The sequence below is a fragment of the Bufo bufo genome, chromosome 5, assembly GCF_905171765.1.
Source record: "Bufo bufo chromosome 5, aBufBuf1.1, whole genome shotgun sequence".
NCBI classification, from domain to species: Eukaryota; Metazoa; Chordata; class Amphibia; order Anura; family Bufonidae; genus Bufo; species Bufo bufo.
The window spans coordinates 437,723,020-437,748,912 of record NC_053393.1 but is presented as its reverse complement, the minus strand read 5'-3'; the positions used below and the strand labels follow the sequence as shown (position 1 = coordinate 437,748,912).

The 25,893-nt window shown below is 43.0% G+C and overlaps 1 protein-coding gene across 1 annotated transcript in view; it reads right to left on the bottom strand.

The window, feature by feature from the left end:
- LOC121002189 (cytidine monophosphate-N-acetylneuraminic acid hydroxylase-like) overlaps positions 1 to 25,893 on the bottom strand; it is a 111,579-nt gene that overhangs the window by 60,255 nt on the left and 25,431 nt on the right. Inside the window, exons 6-7 of the mRNA XM_040433532.1 lie at positions 19,583 to 19,720; positions 846 to 981 (exon numbers count right to left, since the gene is read on the bottom strand). Of these exons, the coding sequence (XP_040289466.1) occupies positions 846 to 981; positions 19,583 to 19,720 (274 nt within the window). The remainder of the gene's footprint in view (positions 1 to 845; positions 982 to 19,582; positions 19,721 to 25,893) is intronic.

The following is a 25,893-nucleotide window of genomic DNA, read 5'->3' as shown; positions in this document are numbered from 1 at the left end:
TTGGCATTCTCTTGATGAGCTTCAAGAGGTAGTCCCCTGAAATGGTTTTCACTTCACAGGTGTGCCCTGTCAGGTTTAATATGTGGGATTTCTTGCCTTATAAATGGGGTTGGGACCATCAGTTGCGTTGAGGAGAAGTCAGGTGGATACACAGCTGATAGTCCTACTTAATAGACTGTTAGAAATTGTATTATGGCAAGAAAAAAGCAGCTAAGTAAAGAAAAACTAGTGCCCATCATTACTTTAAGAAATTAAGGTCAGTCAGTCAGCCGAAAAATTGGGAAACCTTTGAAAGTAAGGGCTATTTGACCATGAAGGAGAGTGATGGGGTGCTGCGCCAGATGACCTGGCCTCCACAGTCACCGGACCTGAACCCAATCGAGATGGTTTGGGGTGAGCTGGACCGTAGAGTGAAGGCAAAAGGGCCAACAAGTGCTAAGCATCTCTGGGAACTCCTTCAAGACTGCTGGAAGACCATTTCAGGGGACTACCTCTTGAAGCTCATCAAGAGAATGCCAAGAGTGTGCAAAGCAGTAATCAAAGCAAAAGGTGGCTACTTTGAAGAACCTAGAATATGACATATTTTCAGTTGTTTCACACTTGTTTGTTATGTATATAATTCCACATGTGTTAATTCATAGTTTTGATGCCTTCATAGTCATGAAAATAAAGAAAACTCTTTGAATGAGAAGGTGTGTCCAAACTTTTGGTCTGTACTGTACATGACCTCTGGGTAAGCTAATATTATCATACATATACCTGAGTAATTTAAGATGATCTAAGAATGAGTTTGTCTATTCATTTTGTAATGTGTAAGGCAGCTTTTAATATCCCTTTAAACATACTTATCTGATAGGTGGGCCTCAACAAAGTAACCAGCAAACGGGCAGAAGATACGAGGGTTCAAATCCTTTACCAGCTGAGTTTTGTAGTTTAGCAGTTTCTTTCTCTCTGTTTTGATGAACTGTGACTTCCATTCCTCTGTAGACAAAAATCACAACTTGATATTCATTTATTGAATGTATTGGAATGTATTATTCTTAATGTATCATCATTCTCGAGGTAATGTAATTAAACAGCTATTAAATTTAGATTTTTATACTGATGACCTTTCCTCTGGAAAGGTAATCAGTATTAGTGTTGATCACAAATATTCAAATTGTGAATTTTTAGCGCAAATATCGGCACTTCGAGAATTTCCGAATATTTAAAATATAGTGATATATATTCAATTTTTTATATTCGTGGGCCAATGAAAAGGCTGCAATATCTTTGACTTTAGGAGTAGTGTCTATTGTGAATTTTCGTAATGAGAATTTTTGTAATGAGAATTTTTGTAATGAGAATCGATGAGATAGTGAAAACTCAGATCCAATCGTATATTCTAACCCCCAGGCATTCCCATGGTGACGGGGACTCTTGTCGGGGAGGAGTATCCCAAAGTGGAACAACTGTACAGATTTAAAAAAACAAAACGAATATTCTAAAAAACTAATATATTAGTTTTTTTAGAATATTCGTAATATTCAAAAACAAGAATATATAGCAATATAGAGAATTTTTTTCCATCTGAAGTCATGATTCCTCCCTGCTTAAGTAACTTAAGCAGGGAGGAATCATGACTTCAGATGGAAAAAAAGGCGAATATTCTAAAAAACGAATATATTCGATATAGTGCTATATATTAGTTTTTTCGAATATTCGTAATATTCTAAAACAAGAATATATAGCAATATAGCGAATATTCGGAAAAAAACAAATGTAGAACAATTTAGCTAATATAGTGCTATAATCTTTTTTTTTATAGTTGTATTTTTTTTCCAATCTGAACTACAGATGAGAAAAAAATTACAACTATTAGACAAAGAAGATTATAGCACTATTTTAGCTGAATTGCTCTATATTCGTTTGTTTTTATTTTCGAATATTCGCTACATTGCTATATATTCTTGTTTTTGAATATTATGAATATTCTAAAAAACAAATATATTCGTTTTCTAGAATATTCGTCTTTTTTTTTAAATCTGTACAGTTGTTCCACTTTGGCATACACTTCCCCGACAAGCGTCCCCGTCACCATGGGAACACCTGGGGGTTAGAATATACCATCGAATCTGAGTTTTCACGATCTCATTAATTCTCATTGCGAAAATTCTCATTACAAAAATTCTCATTACGAAAATTCGCAATAAACACTACTCCTAACGAATACTCGTATTTGTGAATATTCTATGAATATTCTACGAAATATTTTCGAAATATTGCGAATTAGAATAAGACCCCTGCCGCTCATCACTAATCAGTATCTGATCGATTGGAGTCTGACACCCAGGACCCCTGCCGATCAGCTATTTGAGAAGGCACCGCAGTCTTCTCGCAGCTTAGCCTAGGAAATGTGACCTCACGTTCATCAGTTACAGTTGCAAGAAAAAGTATGTGAACCCTTTGGAATAATTTGGATTTCTGCACAAATTAGTCATAAAATGTGATCTGATCTTCATCTAAGTCACAACAATAGACAATCACAACCTGCTAAAACTAATAACACACAAAGAATTAAATGTTACCATGTTTTTATTGAACACACCATGTAAACATTTACAGTGCAGGTGGAAAAAGTATGTGAACCCCTAGACTAATGACATCTCCAAGAGCTAATTGGAGTGAGGTGTCAGCCAACTGGAGTCCAATCAATGAGATGAGATTGGAGGTGTTGGTTAAAGCTGCCCTGCCCTATAAAAAACACACACCAGTTCTGGGTTTGCTTTTCACAAGAAGCATTGCCTGATGTGAATGATGCCTCGCACAAAAGAGCTCTCAGAAGACCTACGATTAAGAATTGTTGACTTGCATAAAGCTGGAAAGGGTTATAAAAGTATCTTCAAAAGCCTTGCTGTTCATTAGTCCACGGTAAGACAAATTGTTCATAAATGGAGAAAATTGGGCACTGCTGCTACTCTCCCTAGGAGTGGCCGTCCTATAAAGATGATTGCAAGAGCACAGCACAGACTGCTGAATGAGTTGAAGAAGAATCCTAGAGTGTCAGCTAAAGACTTACAAAAGTCTCTGGCATATGCTAACATCCCTTTTAGCGAATCTACGATACGTAAAACACTAAACAAGAATTGATTTCATGGGCGGATACCACAGAGGAAGCCACTGCTGTCCAAAAAAACATTGCTGCATGTTTACAGTTTGTACAAGAGCACCTGGATGTTCCACAGCAGTACTGGCAAAATATTCTGTGGACAGATGAAACCAAAGTTGAGTTGTTTGGAAGAAACACACAACACTATGTGTGGAGAAAAAGAGGCACAGCACACCAACATCAAAACCTCATCCCAACTGTGAAGTATGGTGGTGGGGGCATCATGGTTTGGGGCTGCTTTGCTGCGTCAGGGCCTGGACGGATTGCTATCATCGAAGGAAAAATTTATTCCCAAGTTTATCAAGACATTTTGCAGGAGGACTTAAGGCTATCTGTCCACCAGCTGAAGCTCAACAGAAGATGAGTGTCGCAACAGGACAACGACCCCAAGCATAGAAGTAAATCAACAACAGAATGGCTTAAACAGAAGAAAATACGCCTTCTGGAGTGGCCCAGTCAGAGTCCTGACCTCAAACCGATTGAGATGCTGTGGCATGACCTCAAGAAAGCGATTCACACCAGACATCCCAAGAATATTGCTGAACTGAAACAGTTCTGTAAAGAGGAATGGTCAAGAATTACTTCTGACCGTTGTGCACGTGTGATCTGCAACTACAGGAAACGTTTGGTTGAAGTTATTGCTGCCAAAGGAGGTTCAACCAGTTATTAAATCCAAGGGTTCACATACTTTTTCCACCTGCACTGTGAATGTTTACATGGTGTGTTCAATAAAAACATGGTAACATTTAATTCTTTGTGTGTTATTAGTTTAAGCAGACTGTGATTGTCTATTGTTGTGACTTAGATGAAGATCAGATCACATTTTATGACCAATTTGTGCAGAAATCCATATCATTCCAAAGGGTTCACATACTTTTTCTTGCAACTGTATGTGGCCTAGGTGCAACTCAATTCCATTGAAGTTAATGGAGCTGAAACTGCAATACCAAGCACAGATGCTGTACAATGTATGGCGCTGTGCTTGGCGAGCTGAGAGAAGGCTAGGTCATCAGTATAAATGTCTCGGAAAACCCTTTTACACATTGATGTCACTTAGAGAAACCTCTAATACACAGGCAGAGCAGCATAATGGTACAGTGGCATGAGGTGGTAATGGTGATGCTGGAGGCTATTCTCCTGAGGATAGGTCATCAATAGATACTGCCTGCACAACCCCTTTAAAGGGTTTCTGTCATCAGAAAAATGGGTATTAAACTGGCTGACATTAGCGATGTGCTAATGTCAGCTGAACATAACTACAGGGTGGGCATTTATATGGATACACCTTAATAAAATGGGAATGGTTGGTGATATTAACTTCCTGTTTGTGGCACATTAGTATATGTGAGGGGGGGGAAACTTTTTAAGATGGGCGGTGACCATGGTGGCCATTTTGAAGTTGGCCATTTTGAATCCAACTTTTGTTTTTTCAATAGGAAGAGGGTCATGTGACACATCAAACTTATTGGGAATTTCACAAGAAAAACAATGGTGTGCTTGGTTTTAACGTAACTTTATTCTTTCATAAGTTATTTACAAGTTTCTGACCACTTATAAAATGTGTTCAATGTGCTGCCCATTGTGTTGGATTGTCAATGCAACCCTCTTCTCCCACTCTTCACACACTGATAGCAACACCGCAGGATAAATGCTAGCACAGGCTTCCAGTGTCCGTAGTTTCAGGTGCTGCACATCTCGTATCTTCACAGCATAGACAATTGCCTTCAGATGACCCCAAAGATAAAAGTCTAAGGGGGTCAGATCGGGAGACCTTGGGGGCCATTCAACTGGCCCACGACGACCAATCCACTTTCCAGGAAACTGTTCATCTAGGAATGCTCGGACCTGACACCCATAATGTGGTGGTGCACCATCTTGCTGGAAAAACTTAGAGAACGTGCCAGCTTCAGTGCATAAAGAGGGAAACACATCATCATGTAGCAATTTCACATATCCAGTGGCCTTGAGGTTTCCATTGATGAAGAATGGCCCCACTATCTTTGTACCCCATATACCACACCATACCATAAATGTTTTTGTTCCAACAGTCTTGGAGGGATCTATCCAATGTGGGTTAGTGTCAGTCCAATAGCGGTGGTTTTGTTTGTTAACTTCACCATTCACATAAAAGTTTGCCTCATCACTGAACAAAATCTTCTGCGCAAACTGAGGGTCCTGTTCCAATTTTTGTTTTGCCCATTCTGCAAATTCAGTGCGCCGATCTGGGTCATCCTCGTTGAGATGCTGCAGTAGCTGGAGTTTGTAAGGGTGCCATTTGTGAGTAGCTAATATCCGCCGAAGGGATGTTCGACTAATGCCACTCTCCAGTGACATGCGGCGAGTGCTACGCTGTGGGCTCTTGCTACGCTGTGGGCTCTTGCTGAATAAAGCTAGGACAGCCACTGATGTTTCTTTATTAGAGACAGATTTCATGCGTCCACATTTTGGCAAATCCAACACTGAACCAGTTTCACGAAACTTAGCAAGCAGTTTTCTAACTGTAGCATGGGAGATGGGTGGTCTCGTAGGGTGTCTTGCATTGAAATCTGCTGCAATGACCCGGTTACTGCGTTCACCAGACATCAACACAATTTCTATCCGCTCCTCACGTGTTAACCTCGGCGACATGTCAATGGCTGTAAACAAAGAGAAACTTGTAAATAACTCATGAAAGAATAAAGTTATGTTAAAACCAAGCACACCATTGTTTTTCGTGTGAAATTCCCAATAAGTCTGATGTGTCACATGACCCTCTTCCTATTGAAAAAACAAAAGTTGGATTCAAAATAACCGACTTCGAAATGGCCGCCATGGTCACCACCCATCTTGAAAAGTTTCCCCCCCTCACATATACTAATGTGCCATGAACAGGAAGTTAATATCACCAACCATTCCCATTTTATTAAGGTGTAGCCATATAAATGGCCCACCCTGTATATTAGTCACTATGTGCCGCTGTTATTTAGAAAAACTAACTTTTATAATATGCATTTGAGCCTCTAGGGGCAGGGGGGGGGCATTGTACCTGCTCTTAGAGGCTCCGTTGGCTTACCTCTTTCCACGCCCTTCTACACTTGATTGACAGGGCAAGGCCAGCGCTGGTCTCCTGTCTGCCGGGAAAATCTTGCGCCTGCGCCGTTCCATTCAGTATTCGGCGCAGGCGCAATCAGGAAAGGACACTCGTCAGCTGCCAGCTTCCTCACTGCGTCTGCGCTGAATACGTCGCAGTGAGGATGCCGTCAGCCGGCGAGCGTCCTTCCCTCACTGCGCCTGCGCAGGAGACTAACGCTGGCCTGGCCTTGTCAATCAAGTGTAGAAGGGCCAACGGAGCCTCTAATAGCAGGTGCAATGCCCCCCCCCCCCGCCTGCTCCTAGAGGCTCATTTGCATATTATAAACGTTTGTTTTTCTAAATAACGGCGGCACATAGTGACATGGGACTAATATAGTTATGTTCAGCTGACATTAGCACATCGCTAATGTCAGCCAGGTTAATAACCATTTTTATGATTACAGAAACCCTTTAAACCTGCCAGAAATTTTGATAGGCTTTAAGCCTAGTGCCTGTGGCCTATCAGAGTAAATGGTGGGGCAGGTGGACATCACTCCCAGGCCCCGTCTCAGTAACCCCGTCTTGTGGATGGCGATACAGTTAAATATCAGGAGGCTATCCTGCGTAAATTAGAATGTAATAACAGATGTTACGGATAATAGACACGTAATAATTAAATTAACATAAGTGAGAAAGAGAAATGTATATGCTTCTAAAATTACCTTTATTTATATATTATGGGTAACAGGACAAACCTGATAATAACCAAAGTGTGAAAGATTAACACTCGCCTAACAATAAAAATCTATGGAGTAAATAGGTTGACAGGGACGCGGTGCAGGTATTAGAGGTATCTCTGGGGTGACAGATGTAAGGAGGCTGGGTAGATACAAGATCTATCCCTATCCGACCCTAATGGTAATCTCTGCCCAGGGATGCCCCCTGATAGTGGAGGCACCCTGTCCCCATACCTAAACCCTGAACAACACCCTGTTAAGGGCCTACATATAAGTACATACCCAGGTTGTATATACTACTTAAAATATTCAGGTATACAGATAACCTGGAATATAGTGACCCTGATGCATTTCATCCGCAACTCGCGGTTCATCAGAGGGTGATCACTAAAGAAAATCGTAGGGATAAAGTAATAGAGCAATAGATAAAAGGTTACTAAGCTCTCTGAGGTCACTTGTGGGGTTAAAATGAAGCGCACCATGTCAGTGGATACATAGAGCTGAAAAAAATACATTTGGAGAGAATATGTCACCATCCAATTGTATAACCAACAGTAGACTTGTATCACACATAGCTATACTTACTGGCATGGGTAACCCACAGCGCCTGACACACCGATATTCGTGGGAGCTATCGTAGCTAGTGACGGACGACGTCGCTCAAAATTTAAGCGCAGGCGCCACTAGTAACTTCAGGACGCCGGAGAGAGGACTTCCGGCCAATTGAGCGCATAGGTGAAGCGCAAGCACGTGACTTCCGGTACTCGGAACGCACGTGTGGAACGCAAAGCTCCGATTAAGAAGAGAAGGCACAGAGGTCAAAAAGAGAGGGCCACTAAGAATATAAACTCTGCGCCCCCGAAAGATACTTATAATCGACCCCAGAAATCCTTTTGTGTGTATTCAATAATAATATGCTTGGTGTATATAAATTATCACTAGCTACCTATTACTGAAAGGGGAGAAAGACATATAAAGGATTTTAGCAGTAGTGAGAAGGACCTCATGCTATGATGGGGTATCACCGGACACTAATAGACAGATAAAGGGACCCAGATAAAAGGGGTCACCATAAATAATTTAGGTGCTTCTCGCACCAAATTGGACCAGATGGGGACAATAACAGTGTTACTTGAGGCAGAGCCCATGGGCAGGAGAGACTGTTCAAATAAAACACGTATAGGTCAGTCTCTCATTAAGACCATCTGGTGACTGGGATCGGAAGTGATAAATCCACTCAGTTTCCTTTTGGAGAATCTTTCGATCCCAGTTACCCCTCCTTGGAGACAGTGGAACGACCTCCAGTGCTGAAAAAGTGATGGAATTCAGGTTACCCCCATGGCATTGGTTAACGTGATTAGCAATGGGGGTGTCCTTACGTTTAATAATATCATTAGTATGCTCACACACTCTCCGTCTGAATTCTCTGAAGGTCTTTCCAATATAATCCTTGGGGCAGGGGCATTGGCATATGTAAACGACTCCCTTAGTCTTGCAATTGATAAAGTCTCTAATCGTATGAATATAATTAGTTACAGAACATGTCACAGTTTTAGATGTTTGTATAAACTTACAAGCCTTGCACGTGCCACATCTGAAGACTCCTATTGGTCTTCTATCAAGCCAAGTACCCTGATGTTTTGGGCCAGTGTAATGACTGTGTACTAAACGGTCCTTAAGACTTCTGCCCTTACGGTAAGTGATCTGTGGAAAGGGTACAATGGCTTTAGGTCCTTATCCATGGCTAAAATTGGCCAGTAGGTTTTTAGAATGTTCACAACTTCCTTATTAGCTACATCAAATGTCGCAATCAAACGGATCAGATTATCGTCTTTTTTGACCCTCGGTACAAGGAGATCACTCCTCCTACTTTCCTCTGCTAGATACCTCTAATACCTGCACCGTCCCTGTCTACCTATCTACTCCATACATTTTTATTGTTCGGCGAGTGTTAATCTTTCACATTTTGGTTATCAGGTTTATCCTTTTACCCATAATATATAAATAAAGGTAATTTTAGAAGCACGTACATTTCTCTTTCTCACTTGGGCTCTCCTGCGTACCCTCTCAACCTGCAGCCCTTTGGATGTTGCTTACCACAGGTTATGATTCACTAGTTTATAGGATAGAAAAAAATGTGGATGCATAACTCGCATATCTGCACATGAAGCACATTTTATTCTGCTGGTAAACTTTGGATCCTTCCTTTCATTTTGAAATGTACAACCTACCGTACCTAAGCATTGTTGCAGACCAAGTACATGCCATCATACATACCCTAATGGTAATGGCCTCTTTCAACAACATAATAAACCCTGAAAGACTGCAAAAATTGTTCAAGAATGGTTAGAGGAACTGCAAATGAGCAGTTAAGTGCACTGAGAGTTGGCCCAAGTCACTCTGCGCATCCTTGTTCCTCCAGCTTACTCTGCCAGCCCCACTCTCTCCTTATTGATAGACATGGCCAGGTTCCTGCATAGTCAACTTGTCTCACCCTATATCAAGGAGCTATTGTTTTCAAAGATGAGGCCACCGTCTTTCATCACTCTAAAGGACCCTTTACATGGGCCGATAATTGTACAGATTACTATGAACGCTCGTTAGCAATAATCGGGCAGTGTAAATGTGCCGCAGATTAATCAATGAACAAGCTAAATGCTCATTCATAGAGTAATGTGATCGTTTCTGCGCACAGAAAAACGATTGTTTACCGGCAGCAGATCGTGCAAGTCAGTATGCGGAAAAGTGATGGCATTAGCTATCGCCCCTTCCCATATATGCAGCGATCTGCTCCACCAGCCATTAGCAGATTGTCGGGAAGGAACGCTTTCTGGCTATCTGCTGTAATATCGTCCCATATAAAGGGACCTTAATGACAGTATTTTTGATGCTCATAAGGCACACACAGATCTCATAGGGCCCCATAACAAAACCATTGTAAGTATGAGCCCCCCCACCGAGTTTTCCAGTACAAGTGCATCAATCACGCTCAGGCAATTTGTTTTTAAGCATGCAAAAATAACAAAAATTATAATAAAGTCACCCTTCTGTGCCGGTAAAGTGGAACAGGTGCTTCATAAATATGGCCCTCATTCTGACATCATATTTCTCAATGTATTCATGGTGCTTCCCATCTATTAGCTTGCTTGCAGTCACCACTAAGAGGAGGTCAATGCATAGTAATTTAAGCAGTTACAATGGACTAACATTAAAGCTGTAATATTCTGTTTGCACTGAGCTCCCCCTAGTGGTGGCTGCATGAAAATGCAATGATTTCACATTGGAAAAAGGAGTTCTGTGTGGGCCCCCCTTGCCAGGGCCCCATAGCATTTGCATGGTCTGCCTCCATTAAAGTTATGCCACTGCATTGTGGTTTTTATTTAGCAATGGAGTCAGCATGGACATACCGACTGGTCTGCAGCTACACAGCCAACTGCAATGTGCTGTTTTCTGACACATTTCTGTATTAATGCTTTCAACAATTTGCGCTAAACTAGCTTTCCTATGGGGTGGATGTACAGGCTATACACTTGTATCACCATGACCCTGTTGTCAGTTCACCAGTTGCCCTTCCTTGGACAACTTTTGGTAGGTACAAGAGCCACAAGACCTGCTATTCCAGACAGTGACGTGCTTAAGGTGTATGGCAGCAGGGGCGGGACCTGTCTCTGGCACCCCCACCCAATACTTAAAGAAATTGTGCAACCTCACAGTAGCATTACCCTCATTGTACAACCTTAACAGTAGTTATGTCCACATTGTGCCCCCTTAAAGTACTTATGCCTTCATTGTGCCCCATCCACAGTGGTTATGCTGTCATTGTGCCCTCCTCACAGCAGTTATGCCCTCTCTGTGCCCCTTTCACAGTATTAATGCCCTATCTGTGCCCCGTTCACAGTGGTAATACTGTTTGTCTCCCTTCATAAGAGCTATGCCCTCTCTGTGCCTCTTCAGAGTAGTTATGCCCTCTGTGCCCCTTCATAGTAGTAATGCCCTCTCTGTGCCAAATTCACAGTAGTAATGCCCTCTCTGTGACCCTTTATATTAGTAATGCCCATTGTGACCCCTTTACAGTAGTAATGTCCGATGAGCCCCTTCATTGTAGTTATGCCCATTGTGCCTCCTTCATAGTAATAATGCCCATTGTGCCCCCTCATAGTTATTATGCTCATTGTGCCCCTTCACAGTACTAATGCCCATTGTGCCCCCTTAATAGTAGTAATTACCTCTGTGCCCCCTTCACAGTAGTAATGCCCATTGTGCCCCCTTCATAGTAATACACATTGTGCCTTCTTCATAGTAGTAATGTTCTCTGAGTCTGAGCCCCCTTTGCAGTAGTAATGCCCATTGTGCCCTCTTCATAGTAGTAATGTCCTCTGTGCCCCCTTCTTAGTAGTAATTCCGTTGGTGACCACATCAGAATAATAATGCCTATTGGGCCCACTTCATAGAAGTAAAGCCCTCTGTGCCACCTCTTTGTTAATAAAACAAACAAAAGAACAGTAACTACTCACCTTGTCCCGTTCCTGAAGCTCACACCCAGCTCACCCCCTGCAAACATAGATTGCTCTGCAGCACTGTGAGGGAGGAGCACAGGCAGATTCCCGGGCTGCAGGCTCCTCCCAAACAGGCTGGCAGTGTGAGCTGTGTCTGCAGGCTGAATGTTGGAGCACTATATCATTCAGTGCAGGGGAGACAGAGCGCTAGGGGCTGGTCAGTGAGTGAAAGAACCACAGCTCCCCGGCGCTTCCATCTATATTGATGGAATCGCTAATTGCTCCTTGCACCCCCCTGAGAGTGGGCACTGGGGATGGACTACCCCAGGTCCCTCCCCTTGGCATGACACTGATTCCAGAGGTGCTTTGACAGAGTTGTCCAGTCATCACAATCTGATTCTTGTCAAAATGTTACAATCAGCAGAAATTTTCCTGCTGTTTCATCGTCTCCTATTAATTCGGGGCAGTTACTATGTAACTAACAGCTGATCTATTAGTGTTGGTTAGCTGGCCTCTCTCCTGCAGCTGTGCTGAATTGGAAGATTCCTGGCTAGTCTCTGTTCAAATATCTTTGACTTCAGCAATGGGTTGCTGCAGATACTGTAGTGTTCTGTGTGTTTGTATCCACTAAATACTTCTAGTATTTCTAGGATCTAGTTCTTTGTGTATTTTGTTCTTACGAGTATTCTTGCCCAGTCCTTGTTTCTGCGTTTTGTGGTTTATAGTTAGTTTTGGTTTCTTCCTTGCCTTGTTCAGCTTGGCTCAGTTTTGGTTCTTGTCTCCAGGGCCGCCATCAGGGGGGTACAGCCGATACCCCAGTAAGGGGCCCGGACCCCAGGGGGGCCCGGCCAGTTCTAAATTAATTTTTTTTTTATTTTTTTTGTGTCAGCAGGGGGGCAATTGATTATTCCTTGCCCCGTTGCCCGACCCTCCCCCCGCTGCGCTGATTCGGCCGTATTATTATAATTTATACCTAGTAGCTGTGTAGTAGTACAACCTAACCTGCGGACGGTATTCCGGCTGCATTCCCCTTTAAAAGATTCTGGAGCCGCTGCGCACTTGCGCAGAGGAACGTGGCTGCGCAACGGCAGGTGACGTCAGACGCTGTGCCTGTAGCCTGTCACTGCCTGCTGCTGCCTCACGCCTGGACGCCGCCGGCATTCAGATTAGCGCGGCGGGAACTTCTGTTCTGGCCTCTGGCTGACTGGCTAGCCTGGGAGAGGGAGGGACGGACTGCCTGGCCCTGGAATAATCAAATCTGGAAAAAATAATTTGTGGAGGTAACTAAGTTGTGGAAGCCTGCCCAGCTGCCCTAGTGCCCTCGCCCCTCCTCCATCACACACATGATCTTGGACTTGGATGGACCCCCATAATGATTCATTAGGTCCATTAGGTTAGGTTATTACTTTTACTTGCCTTGTTTCCATAAGGCAAGGGGGCTGGGTGGGCTGGCAGGGGAGGGGTTAATAACAATAAGTGATGGAGGATCATGGCCCTGTGGGATATAATCCAGAAAACAGCTTTGCAACATTATCCAGGGCCATGATGATCCTCCATGATCCATCACTTATTGTTATTAACCCCTCCCTTGCCAGCCCACCCAGCCCCATTTAGCTGTGTGTTCTGCTTTGAAAAAAATTTTTTAGGCCCTGAAGGGGTTAATTAAGTGTTGGAGGGGTGGGGGTGTTATTATTGTGCATATTGTGTTTGGGATCCATTTAACAAGTTTGACCAGTTGGGTTTGAGAGTGGTTGAGTGTCATCCACAGATCCCCCCATAAAAATGTGTCATCCACAGATCCCCCATAAAAATGTGTCATCCACAGATCCCCCATAAAAATGTGTCATCCACAGATCCCCCATAAAAATGTGTCATCCACAGATCCCCCATAAAAATGTGTCATCCACAGATCCCCCATAAAAATGTGTCATCCACAGATCCCCCATAAAAATGTGTCATCCACAGATCCCCCATAAAAATGTGTCATCCACAGATCCCCCATAAAAATGTGTCATCCACAGATCCCCCATAAAAATGTGTCATCCACAGATCCCCCATAAAAATGTGTCATCCACAGATCCCCCATAAAAATGTGTCATCCACAGATCCCCCATAAAAATGTGTCATCCACAGATCCCCCATAAAAATGTGTCATCCACAGATCCCCCATAAAAATGTGTCATCCACAGATCCCCCATAAAAATGTGTCATCCACAGATCCCCCATAAAAGTGTGTCATCCACAGATCCCCCCATAACAGTGTGTCATCCACAGATCCCCCCATAACAGTGTGTCATCCACGGATCCTCCCCAAAACAGTGTGTCATCCACAAATCCCCCCCCCATAACAGTGTGTCATCCACAGATCCCCCCATAACAGTGTGTCATCCACAGATCCCCCCATAACAGTGTGTCATCCACAGATCCCCCCATAACAGTGGGTCATCCACAGATCCCCCCCATAACAGTGTGTCATCCACAGATCCCCCCATAACAGTGTGTCATCCACAGATCCCCCCCATAACAGTGTGTCATCCACAGATCCCCCCCATAACAGTGTGTCATCCACAGATCCCCCCCATAACAGTGTGTCATCCACAGATCCCCCCATAACAATGTGTCATCCACAGATCCCCCATAACAGTGTGTCATCCACAGATCCCCATAACAGTGTGTCATCCACAGATCCCCCATAACAGTGTGTCATCCACAGATCCCCCATAACAGTGTGTCATCCACAGATCCATCCCATAACAGTGTCACAGTGTGTCATCCACAGATCCCCCCATAACAGTGTGTCATCCACAGATCCATCCCATAACAGTGTCACAGTGTGTCATCCACAGATCCCCCCCATAAGTGTGTCATCCACAGATCCCCCCCATAAGTGTGTCATCCACAGATCCCCCCCATAAGTGTGTCATCCACAGATCCCCCCCCATAAGTGTGTCATCCACAGATCCCCCCCATAAGTGTGTCATCCACAGATCCCCCATAACAGTGTGTCATCCACAGATCCATCCCATAACAGTGTCACAGTGTGTCATCCACAGATCCCCCCCATAACAGTGTGTCATCCACAGATCCCCCCCATAACAGTGTGTCATCCACAGATCCCCCCATAACAGTGTGTCATCCACAGATCCCCCATAACAGTGTGTCATCCACAGATCCCCCCCATAACAGTGTGTCATCCACAGATCCCCCCCATAACAGTGTGTCATCCACAGATCCCCCATAACAGTGTGCCCTCAACAGATCCCCCATAACAGTGTGCCCTCAACAGATCCCCCATAACAGTGTGTCCTCCACAGATCCCCCATAACAGTGTGTCCTCCACAGATCCCCCATAACAGTGTGCCTGCGCACTGAGGAAGAGAGAGAAAGGAGGGGAAAGAATCCTCAAAAGCAAGCACAGCAGACGACTGAATAGCTTCTTTTGTAAGTAAATTGCTTTATTATAAATGCAGTTTAATGTCTGTTTTTGTCTTTTATTATATTCTGTCTTTTGCTTAAAGGGACAGTAAAAAAGTTTTTTTTTTAGTTATGTATGATGCTTTTTGATAATAAATAAATGTAAATGTAGTGCCAGTGGTGCTATAATGTGGCATCCCTGCATACTGCAATACTCTCGTATTTATATATCTTATTTATATATACTTATTTAGTTTTTTCAGTAGTATGATTAAGCGGTGAAAATTATTAGTGCCCCCCACCTTTTTGACTGTGGTATCTTATGTGCCCCTCCTATATATTGTTACTAGAGTTGCTACTGACCTGACTGGCTGATTGCAATTTGTACTCAGTGCAGTCAATCGATCAGTCAGTCACACTCACACACACTGACATCATACACTTTCATGCAGCACCCGGTCATACCACTGGGTCTGTCCACTGAGGTACGTCCACTGCGCTATGATGTCACTCGTTACCTTACCTCAGTAGCGCTGTGGCGGAGCTCAGAAGAGGTGCACTTTTTACTGTCTTTGTAGTTGTAAAAAAATAATGAAATTGGGGGTGGGTCCTTGGAGGTGGAGGGGGGCCGGGAGGAGGAGTCAGGACAGATTCTAAAGGGGCGGGGTAAAAGGGGGGGGCCCAGGCCTTGAGCTGTGTAAGGGGCCCCAACATTTCTGATGGCAGCCCTGCTTGTCTCTGTCACCTAGAGTCCTCCTTATGTTGTCTTCGGGTCAGTATTTCAGATGAGAGTTTTCCATAAAAAGAAAGGGATGCAAATGAGCTCTTATCAAGCTCTGCCTCTTATGCCACCAGATGTAAGACAGCTATCCTATAAGTCAATGCTCGGCTCTTTTAATAAGCCTTGAGACATGATTCAGATATTAAATAAGCCAGCACTTTATCTATGGACAGCTGTTTCAGGGTGATTGCCCCTCATCAGTGCAAAGCAGAGCGTATTGGCTTAACTGGGTGAGAGGCCTGTCAGGGTTTGGGGGTACTATATTTCCTTGGGGACAGAGCGACTTAATCATCGTGGGGAGACTTATAGGCCATTCATGTTCCTCTGGAATTCTGAGAAGAAAGGGACGCAAATGAGCTCTTAACAAGCTCTGCCTCTAATGCCACCAGATGGAAGTCAGCTATCCTATAAGTCAATGTTCAGCTCTTTAAAAAGGCCTTGAGACATGACTCGGATATTAAAGAAGCCAACACCTCATCTGCAGACAGCTCTTTCGGGGTGATTGCCCCTCATCAGTGCAGAGCAGAGAGTACTGGCTTAACTGGCACTGGTTTTCCATAAGGATGTCCTTAGGGACAGTGGAGGTCAGTGGTGTTTGCTTTGAGGGTCCGTATTCAGGTAATTACTTTACTACACTCACTCAGCTTTGTGTTCACCTTTCACTCAGGCTCCAAATTGAGCATAAATCACACCCCACCACAGTCCGCGTACTCTTGATACACACTGCCACCATCTACTGAATTCCAGCTCAATAAGTACCCCAACACACACTCCCTGCTCTCCAGCAGTCAGAGGACAAGACATATTCTATTAGGCAATGAATCCATGGAGCATTCTGGGACCAACTTTAAAGCAAAGACTTTAATACAAAAGGGATCAAGGCTTCCGAAAAGAAAAAAAAAAAGAGACAAAATAAAACACATACAACAAGAAAAAAGAAAATAAATGAGAGAAAATGCCATAAAAAAACCCAACTATAGTCCTTCTGATTCCGTGGGGGTAGGAGGAAATTAAGGGTACACACTAACTTGTTTGACCCCCTCATGTGTAACCCTGTTCATGTGATCGACCACATATTTTAGTGACTGGGCAGCAGACTAATAAGGGGGCAAGTACCATGAATATTAGTTTGTATCCGGTTTATTAAGTCACCTGTATTGGGTGGGGGTGCTCAGCTGGGGTAGACAAATGTCTATTTGACCATTCTTTGAAGATTGTGCAAGCCAGAACCAGGTGTCAGAAGTCACACATTCCTTTCTCCAAGGGCTCTGGCCAGGGGCATACATAGAAAACACTGGGCCCCATCGCAATAATCTAATTTAGGCCCCCATGCTCCAAGCATGGCACCTCCCACTACACATTCCTGGCCAGTATATACATCAGTGTGCTGATATGTGAGGTATGAGGTATAAATTACAGCTTGTACCTCCCACGTTAATACACTGCTGTAAATACTATTTATATTAGCTCATTGCATCTATTGTACCTTGTACCTCATATATCAGTACACTGTTGTATATAATATACAGTATATCTGTACACACTGCATTTATTATACTTGTCACGTACGCACCCGCGTCTCGTGACCAGGGATGTGTCTGCCAGGGGCCAGACTACCTCCAAGCTCTTACTCCGCACACACCACACACTCAGGCCGCAGAGTGAGTGTAGATCACCCCCGGACACACACAGACCCGACACCCCAAACACCAGCTGCCACCACAGACTTTAACGTAAGCCGGAAAAGTTGCAAAATCCACATATAACGTTCTGCTCACAAGCAATCACATGTTCAGGCTATGGATTCTTTAGAGCAACAAGGCGGACTTATAAAGGGAATATTTTATACACAGAAATAGTGCAGAGCTTACAAAACAGATATAAAATGAGACAAGATAAAAAGAACATACAAAACAGCAAAAGTAAAATAAAATGGGAGAAAAACTGTAATAAGAACTTACTGCCCTGGGAGAAGGGGAGGAAATGGCTACCCGTCAGTTTGGCTGTGACTCCCACACGGTGTAACAACTGAAATATGTCCATGCACTATTTTATAGAACCAGGATTGGTTTCCAGTTTCCGGTCGGCCCAGTCATTGACTAAACAAATCCCAGTTCTTCCATTGGGGGGGAATTAATGAGGGGGGTGGAGGGCATTGAGAATTGAAATCTCTTTGTTTTAAAGTTTTCAAATCTGCCTCCAAAATGAGTACCCTTCCCCCAGTATCCGGTTTAGCAGGGGGGAGCAGATGCTTCTTTGAAGTTAGTACCTGGCAGCTAGAGGTGCTAGATACGACTGGATGATGAGGAGAAATGTCCATTTGCTCATCTTGTAGCTGGCAGAGGCCCAGCCTGCCCAACCCCATCCTGCTGGGATAGACCGGAGGCTTCAGAGCAGTCAGCCATTTGGTGAATGACTCTTCTATCCAGCAGAAATCACACCTTATACAACAGAAGCTGTACAAGTACAAGTATGCACCCACACATCATATTTATGACAATACTGTATAATAGATAGTGTATATATATATATATATATATACAAAATGTAATGAATGGCAGCACCAACCTTGAAATAGGGAAGTTGGGTGCAAGCTCCAATGGGAATAGCGTCCCAGGATGATCTGAATAAAAAATAGAGCAGCACTCCAGTATGGTGAAAAAAGAAAGCTGCTTATTCACCCAGTGGTGATGCAACATTTCGGCTCCAACATGAAGCCTTTCTCAAAGCTTGAGAAAGGCTTCATGTTGGATCCGAAACGTCGCGTCACCACTGGGTGAATAAACAGCTTTCTTTTTTCACCATACTGGAGTGCTGCTCTATTTTTTTTATTCATATATATATATCCATATATATATATATATATATATATATACTCAATTGCCAAGTACAAAGTATAATAATGCAGTCTGTACATTTTGCACAACTTGCTGTTTCCTAATAAGGAGCTTATGGGCAAAATTCACAACAGGTGTTTGATCCATGAATAGCCCAATACATTTCCTGGTTCAATTAGAATTGGTATTTCAACAGTCCTCCTCATCATGCTGTTCACAATTTGACATCATGAGACCAAGACGATGCATAACAATTGATCAACAGTACCTCCCCATTGCGAGGCTTCAAGCAGGATGTTCTCAGACAGTAGTGGCTACTGAGCTTAAAGTGTCACAGAGTGTCATCAGCAGGTTTCAACAGAGATACAGAGATTCTGGTAGAGTCATAGACAGGCATAGAAGTGGACGTTCTTTGGTATCTAAAGCCTCATTCACACAACCTTATCCGTTTTGCAGTCTGCAATTTGTGGATCTACTAAATAAGGATACTGTCCATGTGCGACCCACATTTTTTTGCTTCTTTGGGCTTGAGGTCTGGCTCGGCTATTTCCATCGGCCGCGTAGAAATGAATGGAAACGATGGCCACACAAGTCCACTCCCTTTCACTATAGGGAGAGCGCTTGGTTCTGGCTGGACCCAGGAAAACCCGAGGTCACCAGCCATCACTTTCCCAGTTCCGTTCTCAATAGAGGTGCAAGTCCCAGTGGTGGGACCCGCATCTATCAGACAATATGGACATATGTTAGCGCTATGCCCCCATTGTCACAGATGGCAATACCCCTTTAATGTTCTTATGCAACTTTGTGTGCATATTTTTGTGACATTTGGCCAAATTTTGCGACATTTGGTTAGCCTCGACAGTTTGAAATGCAAAATTGGTTGTAATTAGAGATTAGAACAGTGTTATGCCTCATTTAGTATGTGTCGCAAAAATGTTGCATCTCCCTGGCGTATTTTCACTGATAGTGGCTAAATCACATCTCACTTGCTCCAAATTTAATAAACCCGAGAGCCACTTTATAAATTTGGTGCAGCAAATACAAACCAAAGACAGACTTAAAACGGAAACCAAAAACACAGCAAATGATAAATGCCTCCCAAAGTGTTTATATTTTACCTGTAAACTTTCCGCCACTGAATGTCATTGGAAATCCTGATGCACCTCCAGCAAAGTCACTCATCATTACAGCAACATCTGTGGGGAGTTTTCCCCCATTTGGCCTAGTACAGTCTACTGTATTAAGTATTTTATGACCTGCAGATTAAAAAGTTATTATTTATTATAAAACTCCTAACTGACAAAGGTAGTAGAAATGGACAAATTAATTTGTAAAAATCGGTTCACCTCATGAAGCACAGTTCTGCACCTGCGACAGGATGTTCACTAAATTGCAGAAGTTTCACCTGCTTCTTGACTGAAGGGGCCATATGCAGCGTCCCACTAGCTTATGTGGGAACTGCAAAAGCTTTTTGTCTTCTTCTATGATTTCATGCTGCATTGTATTACCATGTGAAATCCCTTTTTTTACCAGGCTGTCAGGTACACCACATACAGCACACCACTAGGTGGGGGTAGCACCACAGTATATATAGTGCAGTTTAGGCCTAGTTAGTCCGTTGAGAGAAGTAGGAGGTGAAGGAGTGAGAGTGCAGCTGTTAGCTGAGTGTAATGCAAGGCAATTCAAGGGAAACAGAGAGGATAAAAACACAAAGGACAGTAGCCATTTATTCAGTCTTTAAGGACCTTTGGATTCAAGGTGAAGGAATTATTGGCTTCTGGCAGCCTCACCATTAAAGAGCTGGAGAAACAGAACCAGATTAAGGAGCTGAATATCAGTGAGTACCTAACTAACTACCCTAGCCTGACACATTACCACCAGCACAGCCTGTTAATGGGATTCCTCACATACAACTTGCATGTATACCAGAGACTGTTTTATTACTGGATGTAAACTGTTATCAAGAACCTGGTTATAGTAAAGTTTACAGTTGGATTCAAACCTGCCTCATTCTTCTAACTCCATACCACTACCTCTCAACCCTTTGCACCATCAAGGTGCTGGCGTCACGACAATACTTAAGTCAGGGACCCAGCCGCACAAGCACTCAGCACCCATTCCCCATCAAGGGCACCTCAATAACCACCTGGCCGGTCTTCCCTGTAACCGAGTGTGCCCCGGAGAATGCAGTGCTCTTCTCCCCTTCACTGCACTGCTGGCTCAGGGAGGCGCCTGCTAAACCGTGAGTAACCGATGAACTGTTTGTACATTTCAGCCCACCGTGAACCTCACGTGTTCTACCCCTGCAGACTGGCACGTTGCACATATATCTCGGCTGGCCCTGACAATCTGGTGCCTGTGCTGCTGCTTTGAGTAGTGGCGCATGTGCAGAGGCTCTCCTTCCCTTTCTGGAGCAGCGACTGTTAATGCGCTGCTACCTGGAAGTGTAGCGACGCATGCACAGTTGCTGCTCCAATAGCTGAAGCAGAACCTCTCTGCTTGCGCTGCTACTTGGAGCTCTGGTACAGGTGAGAGATTGTCAGGACTGGCAGAGATGTCCGGCCCTGTCAGTCAAGTGGTAGGAGGAGCGCCCTTAGCTTCGGGGACACCTGGTCGCAGGTGCAGATCTGTGCTTCATGAGGTGAACCGATTCTTACAAATCAATTTGCTCATCTCTAAAGGGAGGACAGAAAATCATAGTTGCCACCAGTGTCAAATTTGCAGGGACTGTCCCTAATTTTCTGAGATTGTACCTTCAAATTTGGGTTGTCCCAAGCTGGAATTGGGCAGGGCTTTTGCAAGCTCATCCATAAACTGGAATTCCTGGGCAGGTCTAAATGCATGGCTCAACAATGTTGGTACATATGGAAGGTTCTTATTTTTTTTTGTTATATATAAATTAAATGTGGAGGAATAAAGAGAACATTGAGCCAAATGTGCCAAATTCATCAACAGCGCATACATCCTGTTCATAGATTGGGCTTAGGATAAAGCAATGCCAGGTTGGCAAATTTAGAAAAGTAGTGAAAAATGTTACTAAATCCCATGTGCAACTCTAAATCCCCACCTGCACCATTTTGAACACAGAAGACATGAATGGGGACATTTTTTTTCAAGACTGGTGCTAAGAAAAACCTTTCATTTTTTAGAGCTCCTTTGGAAAATGAAATAATCCATCTGTTTGCTTGCTATGGACAACTAAACAAGCATTACTTAGCACCAGTTTTGATAAATGTCAATCTGAGTCTTAGACTAAGTGGGAGATTAATGAAAATTGCTTAAAAGAAGAACTGTCATAGCCTCCAATCACAGCACAGCTTTCATTTTTCAAGAGCAGCTACTCTCTATTACAGTTGTAGTAGAGTTAACACTCAAACTCTTAACTCAAATTTCTTATTTTTTTTTTATTTTTTATAAATATATTTTATTTTCCAAAAGATAGAATACAGCAATCTTCTGTTTCAATATCACAACGCAATGAAGTAGGAATACATTAATAAATTCATCTCATCCTATACTGAGTTTCCATTTTATTTATAAACCCCCCTGTCCCTCCCTCCACCCCCCCTTTTTCTTTCCGCGGGGCTGCCGTGTCTACATCTTTGTCATTATTTCCAGTTACCCCCTTTCTTTTCCGCAGAACTGCCGCATCTACCTCGACTGTCGTTATTTCCAGTTACCCCAGATCCGCAGCCAGACTGCCTTTTTCCCTGCTGTTTGGGCTAGAATATGTTCGTACTGCCTAACCCTATTCATCCACTCCATCCACTCCTGAAAACTGGGGTATTTCATGGTGCCCCAGTGTTTAACAATTATTATTTTGGCTAGTGCGATGCCCCGAAACCACAGTATCTGCTCAGTTTTGTTTTTGTCTGTCTCTGGGAGTGTACCCAGGATGGCATAGTCAATGCATGCCTGGTACTTCATAGGGGAGCGATCCTGCAGTTTCCGGAATATTTTAATCCAATATCCATTTATCCCTGGGCATTCCCACAGCAGATGTTTATAGCCTCCTCTGTCTTTGTTACATTTATAGCAGTTCTGTTTCCTATCTTTATAAATGGTATGCAGTAATGCTGGTGTATAATAGAGGCGGTGTATGATTTTCAAAAGGATCCATGCATGGGCGGGTGACACAGTCGATCTTTTAATATTTCTGTACACAGTGTTCCACATAATAGGTTCCCCTTTATGTAGGTCTCTTTCCCATTTAGCCTCACCCCTAAATGTGATCATTTTTGTATGTTCATATTTTAACTTAGCGTAGATGTGTGATATAGAAGTGTTAAATGTCATATCTTGACAGAAATCTAAAAAAGTGTTCCTTACTATCTTCAAATAATTCTTATTCTCCGTGTAATATATAGTGTGACGTAGTTGTTCATATCGAAATTTATCAGTGAATCTTAATTTAACGTCTGGTAATATTTCATTTAAGGGCTTAATCAGTCCTTGATGAAAAACTTGTGCAATTAAATATATCCCATGTTTTTCCCAATATTCAGCGTGGCCTAGTTGCATAACTTGTGGTAAATGTGCATTCCCCCACAGTGGGGTGTACTGAACTGATTCAGATACGCCCACCATATCTCTAATTTGTTGCCAGATATACCCAAGCATTCTACTAAACGGGTTTGTTATTGTATTCTTCTTAAAAATACCGTTTTCAAGAATATGAAAAAGATCCGCCCATGGTCTACAATGCTCCCCAAAAAGAAGACGAACGCATTTATTCTTTCGATTCCTCACACACCATCTCAATTGGGCAGCTAGATAATATCCTTTTAAAAAAGGGATGGACATTCCACCCTCTTCTTTATACAGATATCGAATCTTAATTCTGACTCGTTTGCGGCCCCATATCAGTTCATTAAAGAGGGTCTCTAACTTATTAAAAAACTTGTCTTCTATCATAATTGGGCTAGCGTTGAAGACATATAATAACATTGGTAATAATGTCATTTTAATAAGCGCTATTCGATTAATTTGTGACAGAGGGAGTTTTAACCATGTTCTAATTTTTTCCCTAACTTTGTCTATTATTGGGAGTATATTCAGTTTCAGATAATATTCCAGTTTGGTCCCTATCTGGATACCCAGATACAATAAGTAGTCTGCTGGGGTCAGTATACTAACCCGGAAATTGTGGCCCAGTCGAACCGGGCGTCTTAATGGAAGAAATTTAGATTTTTCCCAGTTTATATCGTATCCAGATAGGGATCCAAACTCATCCAGACTTTCCATAACTCTGGGCAAGTTTATATACCCCTTCCCCAGGAAGAGCAGCATATCGTCCGCGTATAAACTAATTTTGTCAGCTTCTCCCTCGCACCCGAAGCCGGATATTTCCACATCTGTTCTAATTTTGCATGCAATTGGCTCCAGGAACAGAGAGAAGAGCAAAGGGGAGAGGGGGCAGCCCTGGCGTGTTCCTCGGTTCAGGGGAAAAGGGGCACAGTACTCACCATTGATTCGGACCCTAGATACCGGGTTTTGGTACAGAATGCGAACCCATCTGGAGAAATATTCGCCTATCCTCACCCGCGACAATACTCTCCAAAGGAAGGACCACTCCACCCTGTCAAAGGCCTTAGCGGCATCCAAGGACAGGATGGAGCAGTCCTCCCCATCCCCCATCTGGATGTTCAAGAAAGCCCGCCTTATATTATCCTGTATGTTCCTTTTGGGAATGAACCCGGTTTGATCTACATGGACGACTTTGTGTATGACAGTTTTTAATCTATTGGCTAACAGTTTGGCAAGAATTTTATAGTCTGTATTCAACAGAGAGATGGGGCGATAGGAAGTAGCTAACAGCGGATCTTTCCCTCTTTTGGGGATCAATGTGATAGTGGCTTCCATCCATGAGGGGGGTAGGGAACCCATTGTCCAAGATTGGTTTAGTACCTCCAACATTTGGGGAAGGATAGTTCCCTCATGTTTCCGGTATAGTTCAAATGGGAAACCGTCCACCCCTGGGGATGTATTGCCCTTGATAGATTGCAACGTAGTCTGTAGCTCAGTCAGTTGGATAGGTCTATTTAACCAGTCAATGTCTTGTTGGTCAAATTCAGGGATGTCAATATTATCCAGATATTGATCTATTTTTCCTCCCTGATTTTTAGACCCGGTTTGATATAGTGTCGAAAAATACCTAGTAAATTCCCTTAGGATGTCATCAGGGTCTCGTAACATGTTTCCTGCCTCTGTCCTAATTCCGATGATATTAGTACCTCCCCTTAGATTTTTTACTATCATAGATAATAATCTACTTGGCTTGCTGGACTCGCTGAAGCTCCTCAACCCTGAAAAGAACATTTTGTTCTGTGCTTTTTTGTGTAAATATTGTTTATATTCATCTTGTGCTTTTTTAAGTTGAAGTTGTTTTTCTGGGGTATTTACGTGGCTAATCTCATTCGTTATCTGGTAGAGCCTCCCTTCTATTTCTTTTTGAGTTTGGACGAAGAGGTTTTTCTGTTTCCTGATTTCGTGTGAATATATACCCCGAAGGTATGCCTTGAGCGAGTCCCAAACCATATGGATATGTGTTGAATTAACATTATCCCTCCAAAAGAGTTTTATTTCTTCATTAATCTTATCTAGATCCTTTATCAATGACATCCAGTGGGGGTTAAGTTTAAAAGTTCTATTTTGATTTGGTTTATTAGGACTGTCCAGTATTACCATAACCGGGCAATGGTCAGAGATGCCATGACATTCATAATTCATTTTTTTAACCCTATTAATGAGCCTGGGGCTGGTGAGGGCCAGATCAACTCGGGACATGGACCTATATGTGTTACTAAAGCATGAAAATACTTGCTTATTTCCATAAAGAGATCGCCATATATCGACCAGTGCCATCTCTGTACAGATTCTAGATAGTACTGTACTTGATCCTAAATTTGATCCATAATTGGTTATGGTGGAAATCCTATCTTTTTTAAATGTCCATGACCGAGTTGAAATCGCCCATCACCAGCACCCGGGCACTCCTCTCGTGCTGCAATATAGTCCATCAATTTACATAATACAGTGGTAGTAAAGGGGGGCGGGATATATATAAATGCTATAATTCTCCTTTGCCCCTGCCAGTAGCAGTGCAGAAAGATGTACCGGCCCTCTTGATCGATTAGCTGTTCTATTGGGTCATAATCTACCTGTCTATGAATATAAACACTAATTCCCCTGGAATATATAGAGTGACAGGAATGGTATTCGTGAGAGGCCCATCTCCTTCCGCCCAGCGCTGCTATTTTTTCACCTGTAAGATGTGTTTCTAACAGGGCCACTATTGCTGGTAAATGTCTAGAGACTAAATCGAACACTGCGCACCTCTTAATTTTATCCGCAAAACCGCGGATATTCCATGTCAATATACTAGACATTTTAAAGAATAAGGCAGCACTGAGCGGAAGAGCAGGGGAAC